Source organism: Oratosquilla oratoria, chromosome 1, assembly GCF_046742065.1.
Source record: "Oratosquilla oratoria isolate Oo_2021 chromosome 1, ASM4674206v1, whole genome shotgun sequence".
Taxonomy (NCBI): domain Eukaryota; kingdom Metazoa; phylum Arthropoda; class Malacostraca; order Stomatopoda; family Squillidae; genus Oratosquilla; species Oratosquilla oratoria.
The window spans coordinates 11,246,359-11,265,441 of record NC_134777.1 but is presented as its reverse complement, the minus strand read 5'-3'; the positions used below and the strand labels follow the sequence as shown (position 1 = coordinate 11,265,441).

At 40.7% G+C, this 19,083-nt stretch overlaps 1 protein-coding gene across 6 annotated transcripts in view; it reads left to right on the top strand.

Annotated features, from left to right (window-relative positions):
- The window catches only part of LOC143032132 (glycoprotein-N-acetylgalactosamine 3-beta-galactosyltransferase 1-like), a 40,474-nt gene extending 21,983 nt beyond the window's left edge, over nucleotides 1–18,491 (top strand). For 5 of the 6 annotated variants that reach the window (XM_076196592.1, XM_076196629.1, XM_076196614.1 and 2 more), the window contains 3 exons: nucleotides 9,777–9,919; nucleotides 11,935–12,122; nucleotides 12,347–18,491. In XM_076196592.1, coding sequence (XP_076052707.1) covers nucleotides 9,777–9,919; nucleotides 11,935–12,093 — 302 coding nt within the window. In that variant the 3' untranslated portion in view covers nucleotides 12,094–12,122; nucleotides 12,347–18,491. Of the gene's footprint in view, nucleotides 1–9,776; nucleotides 9,920–10,697; nucleotides 11,003–11,934; nucleotides 12,123–12,346 lie in introns of those variants that run through there. The other variant, XM_076196606.1, reaches the window with a different exon arrangement.
- The last annotated feature ends 592 nt before the right edge of the window (nucleotides 18,492–19,083 follow it).

Genomic DNA, 19,083 nt, shown 5'->3' with positions numbered 1-19,083 from the left:
TGGCACAATCACTCCTTCATACAGTCTCCTCTTAGCATCCATTCCCAAATGTCTATTCCTCATTACACTTTTTAATCCCCTAAGGCATTTTCTCACTTCTCTCAATTTACATTCTACCTCCACCTCCACTCCACCCTTTCCTGCCACATTTGCTCGCAAGTATCTAAAACTATCCACTTCCTCCAGTCGCTCTTCCTTAATGCTCACTTCCAGTCTGCTGCCACTTTCACCCCTTGTACATCTCATCACCTTACTTTTACCCACATTTATCTTTAATTTTCTTCTTTCACACACTCTCCCAAACTCTGTCACCAACTTCCTCAATCCCTCCTCTGATCCTGCTACAAGCACAGTGTCATCTGCAAACAACAGCTGGCTCACCTCCCACTTTTCTCCATTTTCTTTAACCATCTCCAATCCCTGACCCACCACCCTTGCATTTACCTCTTGCACCACCCCATCCATGTATAAGTTGAACAGCCAGGGTGACATAACACATCCCTGACAAAGTCCCACCTTTACCTCAAACCACTCACTCTCTCCATTTCTAATCCTGACACATGCTCTACTACTCTCATAAAAACTCTTGACAGCTCCTAGAAGCTTTCTTCCTATCCCATATATCCACAAAACTTACCACAGTGCCTTCCTGTCTACCCTGTCATAAGCCTTTTCCAGATTCATAAAAGCCCAAAAAACATCCTTACCTTTTCCTACAGCTTTCTCACATATCTGTCTTACCACAAACATCTGATCTACACAACCTCTACCTGTCCTAAATCCACACTGTTCCTCACCAATTGATGAAAGAATACTGGGATGGTTTGGGCACATGGCAAGAATGAATGAAGGAAGACTAGCAAAGAGTGTGGAAGGCAGAGGTGGAAGGAATGAACTTAAGGGGAAGACCAAAAAAGAGATGAATGGATGGGGTGCAGTGGGCCTTGGGGAAAAGGCCCTTCCCTGTTTAACAGGGAAAGTAGAAGGCAAGTGTTAGGTGCACTGAATTAACTTTCATCCCAAAATTATCTAAACACTCATCTAAATCAATCCAAAAAGCCTCCCTTTCTTCTTCACTTTTCTCATTACCAGGACCCCATGCACTCACAAAAGTTCATATCTCTCATAGATTGCATCCCATGAAGCAATGAAAAGAAGCTATTTACCTAGTTTTATTTTACGGGAAGAGAGCTATTGCTAGTAGTGACCCACTTTTGTATCTTTCAGCATCCAGTTTGATCTTAAATTCTTGTATAGTTTTTGCACTCACTGTTTCCTCATTCAGTTTGTTCCAGATATTATCACTCTGTGTGGAAAGCTATTCTTTTTCAGAACTCTTCTGTAACTATCCTTTTTTAAGTTTCTTTTCATGTCCTCTTGTTTTTCTTCTATCCCACTTTAGTAAGTCATCTCTATCAAGAACTTCCATCCCTTTCATAATTCTGTATATAGTTAGACTCCTCTTTCTCTTCTTTGTCCAGGGTTGGTAGTTCGAGTTTGTCCAATCTTTGTTTGTATGTCAATTTGGAGAGTATTGGTGCCATCTTTGTTGTTGCTCTTTGAATTCTTTTTTAATTTCTTTCTTTTAATACTAAGTGTCCATAGTGTCACAGTGTACTCCAATTTTGGTCATATCAATATAACTAATATTTTCTTTACCATTTCTTCATCCATGTAGTCAAAGGCCACTTTCATTGATCTTAATAAAGTGAAAGTTTTTCCGACTGATATGTTGATATGTTTGTCTGGTGCCATGTCATTGGTGATAATTACTCCTAGGTCCCTATCCAAGTTGACTTTTTTAATTTCCATCTATACATACATGCATATACCAAGGCCTTTCCCCCCTTTCAAGGGAGGTAGCCAAAAAGAAAAAGGCATAAAATCATTCCCACCCATTCCATCCCTAAATACACTCCACTTCCCTCCACCCTCCCTCTTATCTTAACACCTCCTGGATGACAGGTCATCCCTGCATCTTGTCCACTGCCCTTGTCAGAGGCAGTGTCACAAGTCACAGCAAGGCCGCTTCATTAAATCGGCGACCCCCCCCCCTCTCTGTGCCCCCCCCATGCATAAAAGGAGAAGACGGGGAGAAATCCCTTCGGGCTGCGTCAAATTTTGCTCACACATACTACCTCACCCCCCATCCCCATCCATTCCACCTCATGCATCACAACATCATCCATATACAACCATTCTCCATTCACCCCTGTCTTCTGTCCTCTCCCATCCTTCCTCAACAGACATTCCCCTCTTCCCCAAAGCCCCCTTCCCCCCATCCATCCATCTCATCCTTGGATGCCCCCTCATGCTCACTCCCTCCACATCTGCCTTCCATACCTCTTTTACTAGTCTTTCTTCACTCATTCTTTCCATATGTCCAAACCATATAATATTCTTTCATCAACCCTGTCTCCCAACTCCCTTACCACCCCTATTCTCCTCCTCACCTCATTTCTCACTCTATCTAGCCTAGTAACCCCCATCATACTTCTCAGACACCTCATCTCATACACATTCATACTCCTTCTCTCTTCCTCTCTTATGTTCCATGTTTGTGCCCCATACAGTGCTGTTGGCACAATCACTCCATCATAGTCTCCTCTTAGCATCCATTCGCAAATGTCTATTCCTCATTACAATCTTCAATCCACCAAGGCATTTACTCACCTCTCTCAATCTACATTCTACCTCCACCTTCACTCCACATTTTCCTGCTACATTTGCACCCAACTATCTAAAACTATCCATGTCCTCCAGTTGCTCTCCCTTTATGCTCACTTCCAGTCTACTGCCCCTTTCACCCCTTGTACATCTCATCACCCTACTTTTACCCACATTTATCTTCAGCTTTCTTCTTTCACACACTCTCCCAAACTCTGTCACCAACTTCCTCAATCCCTCCTCCGATCCTGCCACAAGTGCAGTGTCGTCCACAAACAACAGCTGGCTCACCTCCCACTTTTCTCCATTTTCTTTAACCATCTCCAATCCCTGACCCACCACCCTTACATTTACCTCTTGCACCACCCCATCCATGTAAAAGTTGAACAGCCAGGGCAACATAACGCATCCCTGATAAAGTCCCACCTTTACCTCAAACCACTCACTCTCTCCATTTCTGATAATGACACATGCTCTACTACTCTTGTAAATACTCTTGACAGCTCCTAGAAGCTTTCCTCCTATCCTGTATATCTGCAAAACCTCCCACAGTGCCTTCCTGTCTACCCTGTCATAAGCTTTTTTTAGATCCATAAAAGCCCAAAAAACATCCTTCCCCTTTCCTATAGCTTTCTCACATATCTGTCTTACCACAGAAATCTGATCTACACAACCTCTACCCGTCCTAAATCCACACTGTTCCTCACCAATTTTTCCCTCTGTTCCTCTCCTAATCCTCTCAATCAAAATAATCCCATAAGCCTTCCCAACCACACTTAACAAGCTAATCCCTCTGAAACTACTACACTCACACTTGTCCCCTTTTCCCTTGTAAAGTGGAACTATACAGGCCCTCCTTCAGTCTTCTGGCATTCTACCCTCTCTCCAGCAAACATTAAATAACCTCACCAGCCAGTCCATATGTATATGTGCATATATATATATATATATATATATATACATACATACATATACCAAAGGCTTTTTCCCCCTACATGGGGGGTAGCCACAAAGAAAAAGACATAGAAACCACTTCCACCCATTCCATTTCCTATATATTCCACTCCCCTCCACCCTCCTCCCTCCCTCCTATCTTGGCACCTCCTGGATGATGGGTCATCCCTGCATCCTGTCCACTGCCCTGGGTCAGAAGCAGTGTCACAAGACACAGTACATCCACAGCAAGGCCGCTTCATAAATTCGGCAATCCCCCCTCTCCGTCCCCTCATGCAGAAAAGGAGAAGACGGGGAGAAATCCCTTCCCCCACCCACTCCCCCTCATGCATCATAGCATCATCTATACACAACCCCTCTCCATTCACCCCTATCTTCTGTCCTCTCCCGTCCTTCCTCTACAGACATTCCTCTTTTGTAATGCCCCTTTCACCCCATCCATCTATCTCATCCTAGGATACCCACTCATATTCACTCCTTCCACCTCTGCCTTCCATACTTCTTTTACTAATCTTTCTTCACTCATTCTTTCCATGTGTCCAAACCATCCTAATATCCTTTCATCAACCCTATCTCCCAGCTCCCTTTCCACCCCTGTTCTCCTCCTCACCTCCTCATTTCTTACTCTATCCAGCCTAGTAACCCCTATCATACTTCTCAGACATTTCATCTCAAACACATTCAAACGCCTTCTCTCTTCCTCTCTCATGTTCCATGTTTCTGCCCCATACAATGCTGTTGGTACAATCACTCCTTCATATAACCTCCTCTTAGCATCCATTCCCAGATGTCTATTTCTCATTACACTTTTCAATCCACCAAAGCATTTACTCGCTTCTCTCAATCTACATTCTAACTCCACCCCCACTCCTCCCTTTCCTGTCACATTTGCACCCAAATATCTAAAACTATCCACTTCCTCCAGTCTTTCACCCTGAATGCTCACCTCCAGACTGCTGTCACTCTCTCCCCTTGTACATCTCATCACCTTACATTTACCCACATTTATCTTCAGCTTCCTTCTTTCACACACCTTCTCAAACTCAGTCACTAACTTCCTCAATCCCTCCTCTGATCCTGCTAGAAGCGCAGTGTCGTCAGCAAACAACAACTGGCTCACCTCCCACTTTTCTCCATTTTCTTTAATCATCTCCAACCCCTGACCCACTACCCTTGCATTCACCTCTCGCACCACCTCATCCATGTAAAGATTGAACAGCCAGGGTGACATAACACATCCCTGACGAAGTCCCACCTTTACCTCAAACCATTCACTCTCCATTTCTAATCCTAACACAAGCTCTACTACTCTCATAAAAACTCTTGACTGCTCTTAACAGCTTTCCTCCTATCCCATATATCTGCAGTACCTCCCGCAGTGCCTTCCTATCTACCCTGTCATAAGCCTTTTCCAGATCCATAAAAGCCCAGAAAAGATCCTTACCTTTTCCTATAGCTTTCTCACATATCTGTCTTACCACAAAGATCTGATCTACACAACCCCTACCTGTCCTAAACCTGCACTGTTCCTCACCAATTACTCCCTCTGTTCCTCTCCTAATCCTCTCGATCAAGACCCTCCCTACGCCTTCCCAACTACACTCAACAAGCTGATCCCTCTGAAACTACTACACTCACACTTGTCCCCCTTTCCCTTGTAAAGCAGAACTATACAGGCACTCCTCCAGTCCTCCAGCACTCTACCCTCTCTCCAGCAAACATTAAACAACCTCACTAGCCAATCCACCATCACTGTACCTCCTTTCTTCAGACATTCTGCATGGCATCCATCCAGACCAGGTGCCTTACCTGCTCTCATCATCTTAACAGCTGTTTTCACTTCATCCTTCCCTATTTCTCCTCCATTTTCCTCACTCATCACTCTCATTTTCTTAGCACTTCCCACTGCAACTACCTTTCCCTCCCTATCCTCCTTCACATTTAGCAACTCCCTAAAATACTCTGCCCACCTTCCTCTCCAAAGGTAAGTCATGCGTGACTAATCTACTATCCTTTTACACTAAGGTATATAAGGCGTCAGACAACAATGAAAATTACGATGTTATTTACCTTGACTTTAGCAAAGCATTCGGTAAAGTGCCACACCAGAGACTACTAAATAAAATCAAAGCCCATGGCATAGGAGGAAAAGTGTTATAATGGATTAGAGCTTGGATTAGTAACAGAAAACAGCGGGTCACCATAAATGGAATAAAATCTAGGTGGGGCAATGTTACTAGCGGGGTCCCCTAGGGCTCGGTTTTGGGTCCCTTGTTGTTCATTATGTATATAAACGACTTAGACGATGGGTTAAATAGTGATGTTAGTAAGTTTGCGGACGACACTAAAATAGGATGCCTAATTAGGTCAGGAGAAGACGCCCAGATTCTGCAGGATGATCTTAATAAACTGTTAACATGGTCGGTGAAATGGCAAATGAACTTCAATATCTCTAAGTGTAGCGTGTTAAACGTAGGGCTACACAACCCCGAAAATAGATACAACTTAGATAACACGTTTTTAGAAAAATCTGAGTGCGAGAGGGACTTGTGAGTTCTGGTGAGTCCGGACCTTAAAACCAGGAAGCAGTGCATTAGCGCCAGAAATAAAGCAAACAGAGCATTAGGCTTCATTGCTAGGACGGTAACGAATAGAAGTGCAGAGGTAATTATTAAACTCTATCTAGCGATAGTTAGACCCATCCTTGACTATGCGGTACAGTTTTGGTCTCCGTCCTACAGAATGGACATAAATTCACTAGAATCAGTACAGAGAAGAATGACCAAAATGATACAAGGACTCGGAAATTTGCCTTACGAAGAGAGGCTTAGGCACCTAAACTTACACTCTCTGGAAAGACGCAGAGTGCGGGTTGATCTAATAGAAGTGTTCAAGTGGATCAAGGGTTATAACAAGGGTGATGCAAATAAGGTCATCATAATAAAACAACCGGGCAGGACTCACAGTAATGGGTATAAACTGGACAAATTTAGATTTAAGAAGGGAATAGGCAAGAATTGGTTTACCAATAGGGTGGTCGATGAATGGAATAAACTTAGTAACCATGTAGTAAGCGCTGAAACTATCAGTTGTTTTAAAAAACGATTAGACAACTTTATGGATGGGATGACAGGTGGTGATGGATTCTGAGCTGCCTAGTGTAGGCCTTATGGTCTCTTACAGTCTCCTTTATTCTTATGTTCTTGTGTTCTCTAACTGCCTTTTCTTCCATTATCATCTCTCCATCTGCACCTTTTACCTTTTCCTCTCTACTTGGTTCGCCTCCTTTTTCTTTTTTAATTTCCTTCCAAAACATCTTTTTAATGCTTTCAAAATGTTCTGTAATACTCTTACCCCATTTCACATCTGCTCTTCTCTTTGCTTCCTTTATCTTATGCTTAGCTTCCTTTCTCTTTACTTTGTACCTCACATACGCTTTTCTCGTCCTAATTTGCAGCCAATCTATGAATGCCTGATTCTTTTCTTCTACACATTTCTTTGCTTCCTTATCCCACCACTCACTACCCTTCCTTCTTTTTCCTCCCGCCCTCCTTGTTCCACACACCATCTTTGTACACCTTATGACTCCCTCCTTGAACCATCCCCATTCCTCCTCCACTCCTAGTTCTACTCTATCCTTTACTCCCTCCTACACCTCTTTCAGTTTCTTCTAAACTCACTCTCCTCTTTTTCCTCATTTAAGCAGTTCACTCTAAGTACCTCCCTACCTTCTGCCCTTTTCCTCTTCCTCAACCTATTCTCCCCTCTCAATTTACCTTCCACCAGAAAATGATCTGATATTCCCCCACTCTCTCTCCTTAGAACATGTACATCTTTAACTCTTCCCATCATACTCCTGGTCACCATTATATAGTCCATGTCACCCTTCTATCCACCACCCTGTCCCATGTGTACTTATGCTTGACTTTCTTCCTAAACACTGTATTTGCTATCATCAACTCTCTTTCAAGACACATCTCCATCATCAATTCTCCACTATGATTATTACCTGGAAATCTATACTTCCCAATCATTCCGTCTATTGGTTCATTTCCTACCCTAGCATTAAAATCTCCCAATACAACTACATTGACATTTCTCCCTATTCCCTCTATGCACTCATTTATATCTACCCAAAAAGCCTCCCTTTCCTCTACGCTCTTCTCACTACCAGGTCCATACGCACTTACAAAAACCCACATTTCCCTTCCCAGTATCACCTTCATCCACATCAACCTTGATGAAACCTCCTTCCACTCCACTCCCCGTTTACTTATCTCTACACTTACTAGTATAGCCACCCCTTCTCTCCCTCGTCCCCTCTTCAGTCCTGAGTACCTCCCGGCTGCACTCCCAAACTCACAGTTGCCCTTTCCTTTCATTTTAGTTTCACTCAAAGCCAGCACATCCATCTTTCTTCTCACAAACATACTGCCTATCTCTTCCCTTTTACTCTCATCTGTACCACATCCACGCACATTAAAAGACCCAAACCTTAGGGTACTGTTTGGAAAACTCCCAGACCCTCTTATGCCTTTTGTTTTGTTTTTAGGAATGTCCCCTTTCGGGGCTACAGGTAGTAGGACTCCTAATCCCATCCCTCATCCCTTTTTTGTCACCTTTTATGACTCAAGTGGGAAAACTTGGTGGTAGTATTCTCTTCCCCCACCACAGGGTCGGCAAAAACAGAAAATGAATACTCAGAGAAATGGTACAGGACAGCAACAAGGGGTTGGGGGACAGCATAACGGAGGGATAGTCGTAGTATAAAAGTGTCATCATTTCTCTATGAACAGAGTTTTCCTCTATCATAGACAAAATGATGTGTAGCTCTGGTCCGTAGGGGTGCCCCATATAGACCCTAAAGTATCAACTGCATGCTACTTTGCCACAATAACATGCAGCCAATACCCCAGACGGGGTATATATATATATATATATTGTCAGGCAGTTGCAGTCGCCAGCGACACATACTCAGGACCCAGGCACAGACGTCTGCCTCATTTCTTCATTTCTCACTCTAGCCATCCTCATAACTCCTACCATACTTGTTATGAGGAAACATTTAAATTCCTCCTCTCTATCTGTATACCAAGGGCCCCCCCGCCCCCTAATAAGGGAAGTAGCCAGCCAAGGCATGCTCCCACCCCCACACATTCCACTCGGATCCACCACCCTTGTTTCCCTCTTATCTTAGCTCCTCATGGATGAAGGGTCAGAAGCAGCACAACAAGACTCTTTCTGCCTCCCTTAAATTCCAAGGCTCTTCCCCATGTTATGGCAATGGCACAATCACCCTTTCATATAGTCCTTCTCTAGATACTTATTCCTCATGACACTTTTTATTTCCTCGAGAATTCTACATGTTTCCTTCACCCAACAGTTGACATCCAACACCCTTTCCTCCATTCTGTACTATATGTAACCCTAAGTACTTAAGACTTCAGTTCTTCAAGTCCCAGTTCCAACTTATGCCACTCTTCTTTTGTACAACTCATCACCTTACTTTGACTCACCTTGTGAATAATGTTCCCTCTCATTTTTTGTTATGAGTGTGCTCAGAGATTTGCTTGTATGCAAAATTTGCCCTCTCTGAAAAGTATGTGCACACCCATGCTGGTCATCTCTGATCATTTAAGCAAATTGGCACAATTTGTAAGTTTGTATTTTATATTACCTCCAAGCAGTGACAGTTGGCTAGTTACCATATTTTTAGAGAATTTATAAGTTGATGTTTTGGGTGGAACTTCTTTATTGAATGGATTTAATATCATTTGAAAACCTTGTGTGTGCACATTTTTTCTTTATGTGTGCTAGTTGTAAAACATGTGCACGCGCACATATGCATAGCTTAAAGGGAATGTTGATTGTGAACTACCCTTCTCCAATCTCCCATCCCCAATACTGAGTCTTGCACTTCATATGTGCGTGTTAGGGCGTCGTTACTTGCGGTGAAGGTCAAGGTGAGGGCAGTTCGAATCCTGCTACCAGCGAAGTTGAATCAAGGGCATGGTTCATTACATCCACGCTACAAAGCCCTCTGTGAGGGGCACTGTCCTTGCCTCCTGATAGGGGGGAGTGTGTGACGTTAAACCAAACCATATATTTCCTTCCAGTTAAGATTTTCAGTATGTTGTTATTTCTATATTCCATAGGTATAAGTCTGTTGAACTCACTGGATGAGAAAGGTCGGCAGCGCTTCCACGTATATCCACCACTTGATGTTGTTGACCCTCGGCAGGAGCTATTCTGGAAACATCTCTGGCTGAGAAAAATTTCTGTGCACCCCTACAAGTTTGTAAGTATTCCTTTGCATGCATTTCCATGTTCCTTTCATATTATCAACCTCACATAACCTTTTCTGATGTTGTTACCTGTAATAAGTAATCTGTCTATATACCAAGGGCTTTTTCCCCCTTATATGGGAGGTAACCCAGTCAAAAAGCACATACCCACTCCAACACATTCCACTCCTATCCACCACCCTTTCCCTGCTTTCATCTTAGCTCCTCATGGATGACAGGTCATCCCTGTATCTCACCCACTGTCAAGTAATAAGTAGTGCATGTGCTTTATTGTTGTTTCAATTTACCACATATCAAAGACTGTCATGATATTGTAACAGAGGGAGATGTGTCGTTTCTCAATAAGAAACTCGGAAGACCTCTTTAAATTCTTCAACCTTTCCAAGGGTTGACCTGTTAACTGTGACATAACTTCCAAATAGGGTGAGTAGCTATGTCATACCTTCCCATCTGTTTATATACCAGGAACCACTTGTATATTATAAAGGAGGTAGCCAAATCAAGACATGTACCCACCCCCACCCAGTCCACTCTTATCCACTACCCATTGTTTCCTTTTCATCTTTGCTCCTTGTGGATGAAGGGACATACCCTCCTGAAGACAGCAAATATTTTAAACAAGGCATACCTTCTTTAGTGACATTTGGCACTTCATAGGTTGCCCCCTTGCACTTTTCTTGCTAATCCGTAGTCCATAGTTTGTCCCTTGTCATCACCCCTTGTGTCTCCCTTCCGTCTCCCTCACTCCTAACATGAGAATTGTCCACAAAGATAGAAGCACTGGTGAATTACAGCCCCGTCACTCCCACTCACGTACCACCCAGGAGAGCCAAACCATTCTGACTCTATGAAACCTCCAACTCATCAACTCAACTAAACTAAACTTAACTAAACTAAGGTAGATATTTGGTTTACATACATACCTTAATGTATTTTGTCATAATACATACATATACCAAAGGCTTAACTAAACTAAGGTAGATATTTGGTTTACATACATACCTTAATGTATTTTGTCATAATACATACATATACCAAAGGCTTTTTCCCCCTTACACGGGGGGTAGCCAAAAAGACATAAAAATCACTCCCACCCATTTCATTTCCCATATATTCCACTCCTCTCCACCCTCCTCCCTCCCTCCTATCTTGGCACCTCCTGTATGACGGGTCATCCCTGCATCCTGTCCACTGCCCTGGGTCAGAAGCAGTGTCGCAAGACACAGCACATCCACAGCAAGGCTGCTTCATAAATTCGGCAACCCCCCTCTCTGTCCCCTCATGCAGGAAAGGAGAAGACAGGGAGAAATCCCTTCAGGCTGAGTCAATTTTTTTTCTCGTACATACTTCCTCACCCCCCATCCCCCACCCCCTCCCTCTCATGCATCACAAGCCTCATCTATACACAACCCTTCTCCATTCACCCCTATCTTCTGTCCTCTCCCGTCCTTCCTCTACAGACATTCCTCTCTTTTGTAAAGCCTCTTTCACCCCATCCATCCATCTCATCCTAGGACGCCCCCTCATATTCACTCCTTCCACCTCTGCCTTCCACACTTCTTTTACTAATCTTTCTTCACTCATTCTTTCCATGTGTCCAAACCATCCTAATACTCTTTCATCAACCCTATCTCCCAACTCCCTTTCCATCCCTGTTCTCCTCCTCACCTCCTCATTTCTCACTCTATCTAGCCTAGTAACCCCTATCATACTTCTCAGACATTTCATCTCATAAAAAAAAGTTGCATGCTGGGGTAGTGTCATTGAGTCCTAATACAAAACCTTTGTCAATACAAATAAACTTAAATTTATATTAAACTCAGATTTTGTCATTATAATCCTTGCTTTTATCCACATTCACCTTCAGCTTTCTCCTATCACACACCTTCTCCTATGGATCCTATTTATTAATTTCCTACCCTTCAATGTATTTGTCATTCACCATTTCGTTTATGTAGTATACAGCATTTCTCCATTACCAAAATTAACAGGACTTTCCTTCCTGCAGGGCATAAAAGACTTGAGTGCAAATCCCATTAGTTTCCACTATGTGGATGCTGAAACTATGTACCTCATGTACTACCTGGTGTATGTCATCAAGCTCTCTGTTCCCAATATTCCATCTACATTAGAGAAGCAGGAGCATCAACAACAGCTGGAGACATGAGCATAGTGGTGAACTTCTTTTGGAAACAGGTAAATTTGAGAATCTGATGGTGGTCACAAGCAAGTTTAGGGAAGGCGTGATGTATGGAGTACTCCTTTAAAAAATGTAGTTTGAAGCACTCCGTGTGAGGAAGCAAGTTTTGTAAAAGTTAAAGGAAAGCAAAGTGTCAAGAAATATATCTCAGAAGAACTGAAATTGATACAAACATTTTTACTCTCATTCTTATGATTAATTATTCATACTGTTGTTCCAGGTCTCTTGCCAGAAACCCACTACAACATTGAATGAAGGCCAACAAACTATTCCTCAGGTAGACACATGCAATCTGCTTCAGCAACATCTTGCACTAAAAGTATACCTAGCAGTCCCACAAAAATCAGTTGTCATACCTGCACTATTCAACCTATACATGCATGACATTCCAACACCCAAACATGCAGAGAATATCATATACTCTGCAGCTTATGCTGACGGTATTGTACTTACATGCACTCATCACAACCAAGAGGTAGCCACCACTGGTTTCCAGCTGTACATATGGAGACTAGAGCAGTGGCTAATCATTAACCAAGTGAAGGTAGCACCAGCCATGTCCACAGTTGCATTATCAACTTATATATGCATGACATTCCAACTCCCACACAGAGATGGCAGAAGTTATGATCAGACATTTTAGATCTGTTTTTACAATCGAGAGCTCACAATCTTGGGAAGATGGACAACAAGAAAGATCACCCATGATGAAAGAAATAAAGGTAACACAAAAAGAAATAAGAGACCAGATAAAAAACCTAGATGTCAGGAAATCGCATGGACCAGATGGAATCGCAAATTGGATACTGAAAGAGTGAATAGATGAACTGACAGATAAACTATACAAGATAATCGACTTCTCACTCAAGGAGGGAAAGGTACTGCAAGATTGGAAAGATGCAAACATCCAATATATAAAGGAGGAAATAGGGAAGATCCTACAAACTTCAGACCAGTATCCCTTACAAGTACAGTAGCAAAAATATGCAAAAAGGTCATCAGAAACAAATGGACCAAACACTTGGAAGAAAATAAAATAATAAACCCCAAACAATTTGGCTTTAGAAGTGGAAGATCATGCACCACAAACCTAATCTGCTTTTACTCGAGATTAATTGAGATAATACAAGAAAGAGATGGCTGGGCAGATTGCATATTTTTGGATTTGCAGAAGGCATACGACAAAGTACCACACAAAAAATTAATAAGAAAATTTTGAAATAATAGGAGGAGTACAAAGTATACTGCTGTAATGGATGAAGGATTTCTTAACTGGGAGAAAAATGAGAGTGGTACTTAGTGACAAAAATTCAAACTGGGAAGATGTGAAAAGTGGCATCCAACAAGGCTCTATACTGGCTCCTGTAATGTTTGCCATATATATAAATGATATGGATGAGGGAATTAACTGTTGTATGAACTTCTTTGCTGACAATGCCAAATTACTCAAGAGAGTAAAAACAGAAGAAGATTGCATATTGCTACAAGAAGACCTAGACAAAATATGGGAATGGAGTTGGAAAAATGAGATGAATTTCAACATTAAAAAATGTATCATAATGGCATTTGGAAAAAGTAAAAATAGAGTATCGGGACAGTACAAAATTGGAAACAAAGAAGTCAAAAAAGTCAATTCAGAAAGGAACCTGGGAGTAATCATCTCAAGTGACTTGACACCTGATAAACATGTCAATAGATTATTTGGAGAGACTTATAACTTACTGAGGTCAATGAAAGTGGCCTTCGATTACATAGATGAGGAGATGGTTAAAAAAATAGTTGTTACACTGATAAGACCTAAACTAGAATATGCTGCAACACTATGGGCACCTAGCACAAAGAAGGACATACGAAAGTTAGAAAGACTGGAAAAAAGTACAACGGCGAGCCACAAAACTGATTCCAAATATCAAAAATAAATCATACGAAAATCGACTAAAACATATGAATCTGTTTTCCCTAAAAAAGCATAGACTCAGAGGTGACTTGATACAGGTCTTTAAAATTCTAAAGGGAATTGATAACATCAAAAGTGACAAAATTTTCACACTGAATGAGAATCAGACAAGAAACAATGGTCTCAAACTGTCTGGAAATAGATTCAATTTGGAAGTGGGTAGAAACAACTTTGCCAACCGTGTAGTTAGAATGGAATAAACTTCTTGCAGAGGGAGTGCAATGTAGTTCAGTTCGAAGCTTTAAGAATCATTTAGATAAACACCTAAGCAAGATGCTGTAATGATTATCATTTATTTTATGTTATTTGTTTTTTTGTTTTGTTATCATTTGTCTGATTCTCATTTATTATTAGTTATATGTCAATTTATTATTATTTACTATTTACCTGTTTGTTTATTATTTAATATACCTATGCATTTATCTATGTATTATTTACATTATAGTTTTTATTTATTCATTTATTTATTTATTTATTTTTTTTTTTTTTTTTTTTTTTTTTTTTTATACATCTGACCTAGATATGGACCAAATGGTCTTTTGTTGGGATGCTCTGCCTTTGTAATCCTTTGTAATACAAAGAGCAGCAACAAAGTTGGCGCCTACACTGACCTGACATACAAACAAAGATTGGAAAAATTACATCTGTCATCACTGGAACAGAGACAAGAAAGATGCAATATGTTGACCATTTTCAGAATTATGAATGGGATGGAAATTCTCAACACAGACAACTCATTAAAGTGGGACAGAAGAGAAACAAGAGGACACGAAAAGAAACTAAAGAAAGACAGCTACAGAAGAGACCTGAGAAAGAATAGTGATTGATGTGTGGAACAAACTGAATGGAGAAACAGTGAATGCCAAAACTATACACAATTTTAAGAATAAACTGGATGTGGAGAAATATAAAAACAGTCACTACAAGCATAGCTCTCGTCCCGTAAAATACAACTAGGTAAATACATGAAGAAAATGTCATACACTGCAACCTATCCTGACAGCATCATACATACAATTATCACAAGCATGGAGTAGCCATCAGTTGTTTCTATTGATATATATATGCAGACTAGAGCCATAGCTAATCACTAACCAACTGGAGGTAGCACCAACCTACTTCTTAGTTGCCCTCGTCACAAGTGACAACTTCAAACAATATATCAATCTATACCTCACACTCAACAACACACATACCACACACACTATGCAAAAATACTTGGTTTTGCATACAACACCTCAATGACATTTGCATTACACATAATGGGTATTACCTAGAAATTTAATATATTCCTTATCCTTAAAGTAATCATTAGGCAGACTGCAGACAAGACAGTAACACCAATAGACATATACAAACAGTACATAAGATCCAAGCTGGGCTTGTGTAACCCATTATGGGTATCACCTGTCTCAAAAATATCTATCACCAACCTCAGATCACACAAACCAAGGCATTATGAATAGCACACATAGATTAGCTACATGCAGGCCAAAGTTTAGCATCTCTGCAATCATTTTAAACATCAATGACACACAGTAACAGTACCCATGCACTACATGAGAGACCAATCACTCTAGAACAGTAATTCAGTTCATTAGACACCCCTAGCACACAGTACTTACATTTGCCAAGGAAAACTCATTGCATACATACACAACTTTAGAGACTATCCACTAACACTTATGCTGTATATGTCAGATGGATTCCAGAATCATACAATACATGGCACAATCCCACCAACCACACCAACACAAACATACAGTTACCACAGACCATTTTGCAAACTTTTTGAGTATGCATAACGGTCCAGGTTTTTGGGACCCGTGTGATATATTTCACAAAAAATATGCAGGAGAAAATGACTAACTGGTAATGTTAAGCCATCCAACCACACAATAGCCACGTGAGGCAAAGCCAGTCACTGTGTGACTGTCCTTCAGTGGAAGTGTTCCCCACTCCACCCCCGCATTGTCACCAAGTTTCCTCGTTTTTCCTTATGGTGTTCACTGACTTTTGGGGTGTGCTCTGCCCTTTGCATGTGTTTGTGTTTGTATCACCAGTTAAGTGAAGCAGTCTTGATGTGAATATACTGTGTCTTGCTACATTGCTTCTGATCCAAGGCAGTGGGTGGGATACAGGGATGACCCATTATCCAGGAGGAACTAAGATGAGAAGGAGGAAAGGGTGGAGTGGAATGGGTGGGAGTAGGTATGTACCTTTGACTTGGCTACCTTCCTTGTAAAAGGAAAAAAGCCCTTGGTATGTGTGTGTGTGTATATATATATATATATATATATGTTTATGTATGTATTTATATATATAGATACTCTATACTGGGGTAATGATTGCATGGTAGTATACAGTCAGTAGTTTAGTAACTGTTTTGGGGTGACTGCAGACTGGAGCTACATATCATTTATCAGTGTTAAAGTGAAATCTCTATTGATAGAGGAATGGTGCTACTTTTACACTATGACTGTCCCTCCTCTATGCTGTTCCCTTGAAACTCCTTTACCACTTCTATGACTACCTCTTATCTCCTATGGTAAAAGGGAAGAATTTTGCCACTGTGTTTCCCAAACAAGTCATTAAAGTTGACAAAGTGAGATGTAGTGATGGGAATAGGGATCCTGTTCTCTGTATGTCCATCCTATGAAAAATCAAGGTGTAAGAGGGTCTGGGAAGAAAATTCCAACCAGAACCCAAAAACTTGAGTCACAAAATGTGTGGTTTTGGTAAAGATGAGATTAAATGTGAAGAGGTCGGTAGTGTATGTGAAGAGGAAGATAGATGTGTTAGCACTAAGTGAAACTAAGTTGAAAGGGAGGGTGATTTTGAGTTCGGGAGTGCAGTGGGGAGATTGTCAAGAGTGATGAGGGGCAAGACAGGGAATGAGTGGCTGTGTTACTAGGTAATGAAATAAAGGGCATTGTGGAGTAGATAGAAGTGTCTTCAAAGTTAACCTCTTCAATATGGTGATGCCTACATAGGCATCATGAGGCACGAGTGGGTATGCAAGGATGCCGGCATCAGCATCTTGATTATATTTATTTTGTAGTTGTAGCTGAGTGACCCTCGAATTTTGTGATCTGGCTTCATCACGTTTTCAGTGTTTATTATTACTCAGAGTAAAAGAGAACGAGTAATACAGCAGTGACTTCATATTTTATAACATGAGTAGTGTGATGTATCGTACATTAGGCATCCAATGCTGCGTGTGAGAATTTGACTCGTATTGAAGAGGTTAATGCAGGTGAAGGTGAAACTGGGATGGGAGATATAAGGTTTTTGCGAGTGCATGTGGTAGCAAGAAATAAAAGAGTAAAGGAAGGCTATTTGGATAGATTTAAATGAATGTTTAGAGAGTTTTAGGAGAAATGATGCTGAGAAAGCGAATTGATAATAGCAAACAGTGTTTAAGGTGAGAGCCAAGCATAAGTATACATGGGAAAGGGTAGTAGATGAAAGGGTGGTTGATAGGGCATTAATTGGTCATGTAACGGTATCAAAAGGAAGGATAGGAGTTAATGCCTGCTTGTAGATCTCTCTGGGGAGAAGTTTTGGACTATTGTCTGTGTTGTATAAGTGTAGGCCTGTATCTGTATCACTGGCTCAATATATGAAGGAATTTATGAGGCCTACATAAATAGTGCAGGCTCTACTAGTCATTATGAACTCAGATCCCAGCATCAGGAATGGAAACCTGAACACTAGATACAGCATTGTGCCATAACACCCCCAAAGTTGTCCTGAAAAGCAGGTAACCAGTCCTCATGTTTGGGAAGGACTCTAAATTTCCAAGTAAAAGGGTAGGTTGTCTGCCATGGAACTGTGATTCTATAATATGCCATATTTGCGTTCAGGTTTGGAGTGGATGCACTGGAACCAGACCAAAGATATTCAGGCTTTATAATAATGTACACTCAAGAATATATGGGTAGTTTCAAACTCAATTAATCTTGGTCAATCTATAGCCTCAATTTTTTCTTACAGGAGACCCACAGCCCTAAGTTATTCAGCCACGGCCACTAGTTGGTCATGAGTCCTTTAAAAAGGAAATCTTGTATGTTGCCTATATTTTCTGTATTGGACATTGCAAGGTGACATCATTTGTGTCTTCTCTGTAGTAGCTGTACCTGGGCATATGTATGTTATCAAGCTAATTTTTTGTGTTGGTATTCTAAGCAAATGTTGGCTAGACTGGACCTCATGTAAGGGTCTGCAGGTCTTTATTATGTAAGTATACCATACTATGATTCTCATGTATAACAATCATATAAAAGTATTAATTGTTTATTGATGCAAGGCAAGTGGATTACCACAATACTGTTATGATTTTTAAGTCTGATTACAATCTATTACTGTACAATCACATGTAATGATATTAAACTAAAATTCAACTGAACTTAATGTTTTTCTTAATCCGATGAACTAGAGTATAGTTAACAAGAGGGCTGACATGTGTTAACCACTTCAGTACAATGACATCTATGTAGGCATCATGAGGCGCAAGTGGGTACACGTGGATGCCGGCATCAGCATCTTGATTGCACATTTTTTTTTGTAGTTATACATGAGTTTCCCCCAGATTCTGTGAACTGGTTTGATCATGTTTTCTGTGTTTATTATTATTCAGAGTAAAAGAGAATGAGTAATACACCAGTGATATTATGTTTTAAAATGCAAGTAGTGTGATGCAAATTACCGGTACATATGGCAGCTCATGCTGCATGCGAATTTGAGTCATACTGAAGTGGTTTAGTTGTTTATTTTTTTATCCTAGCAGTTCTAAGGTGGAAATTTAGAAGCTTAATCATGTTAAAAAAAGTTTAAAAATAAGTATATATATATGTATATATATATATATATATATATATTTTTTTTTTTTTTTTTTTTTTTTTTTTTATGTGTGTATTTACCTAGTTGTATTTTACGAGAAGGGGAGCTATGCTCGTGGTGTCCCATCTTCATATCTCATTTTATCTAAACTATTTTTA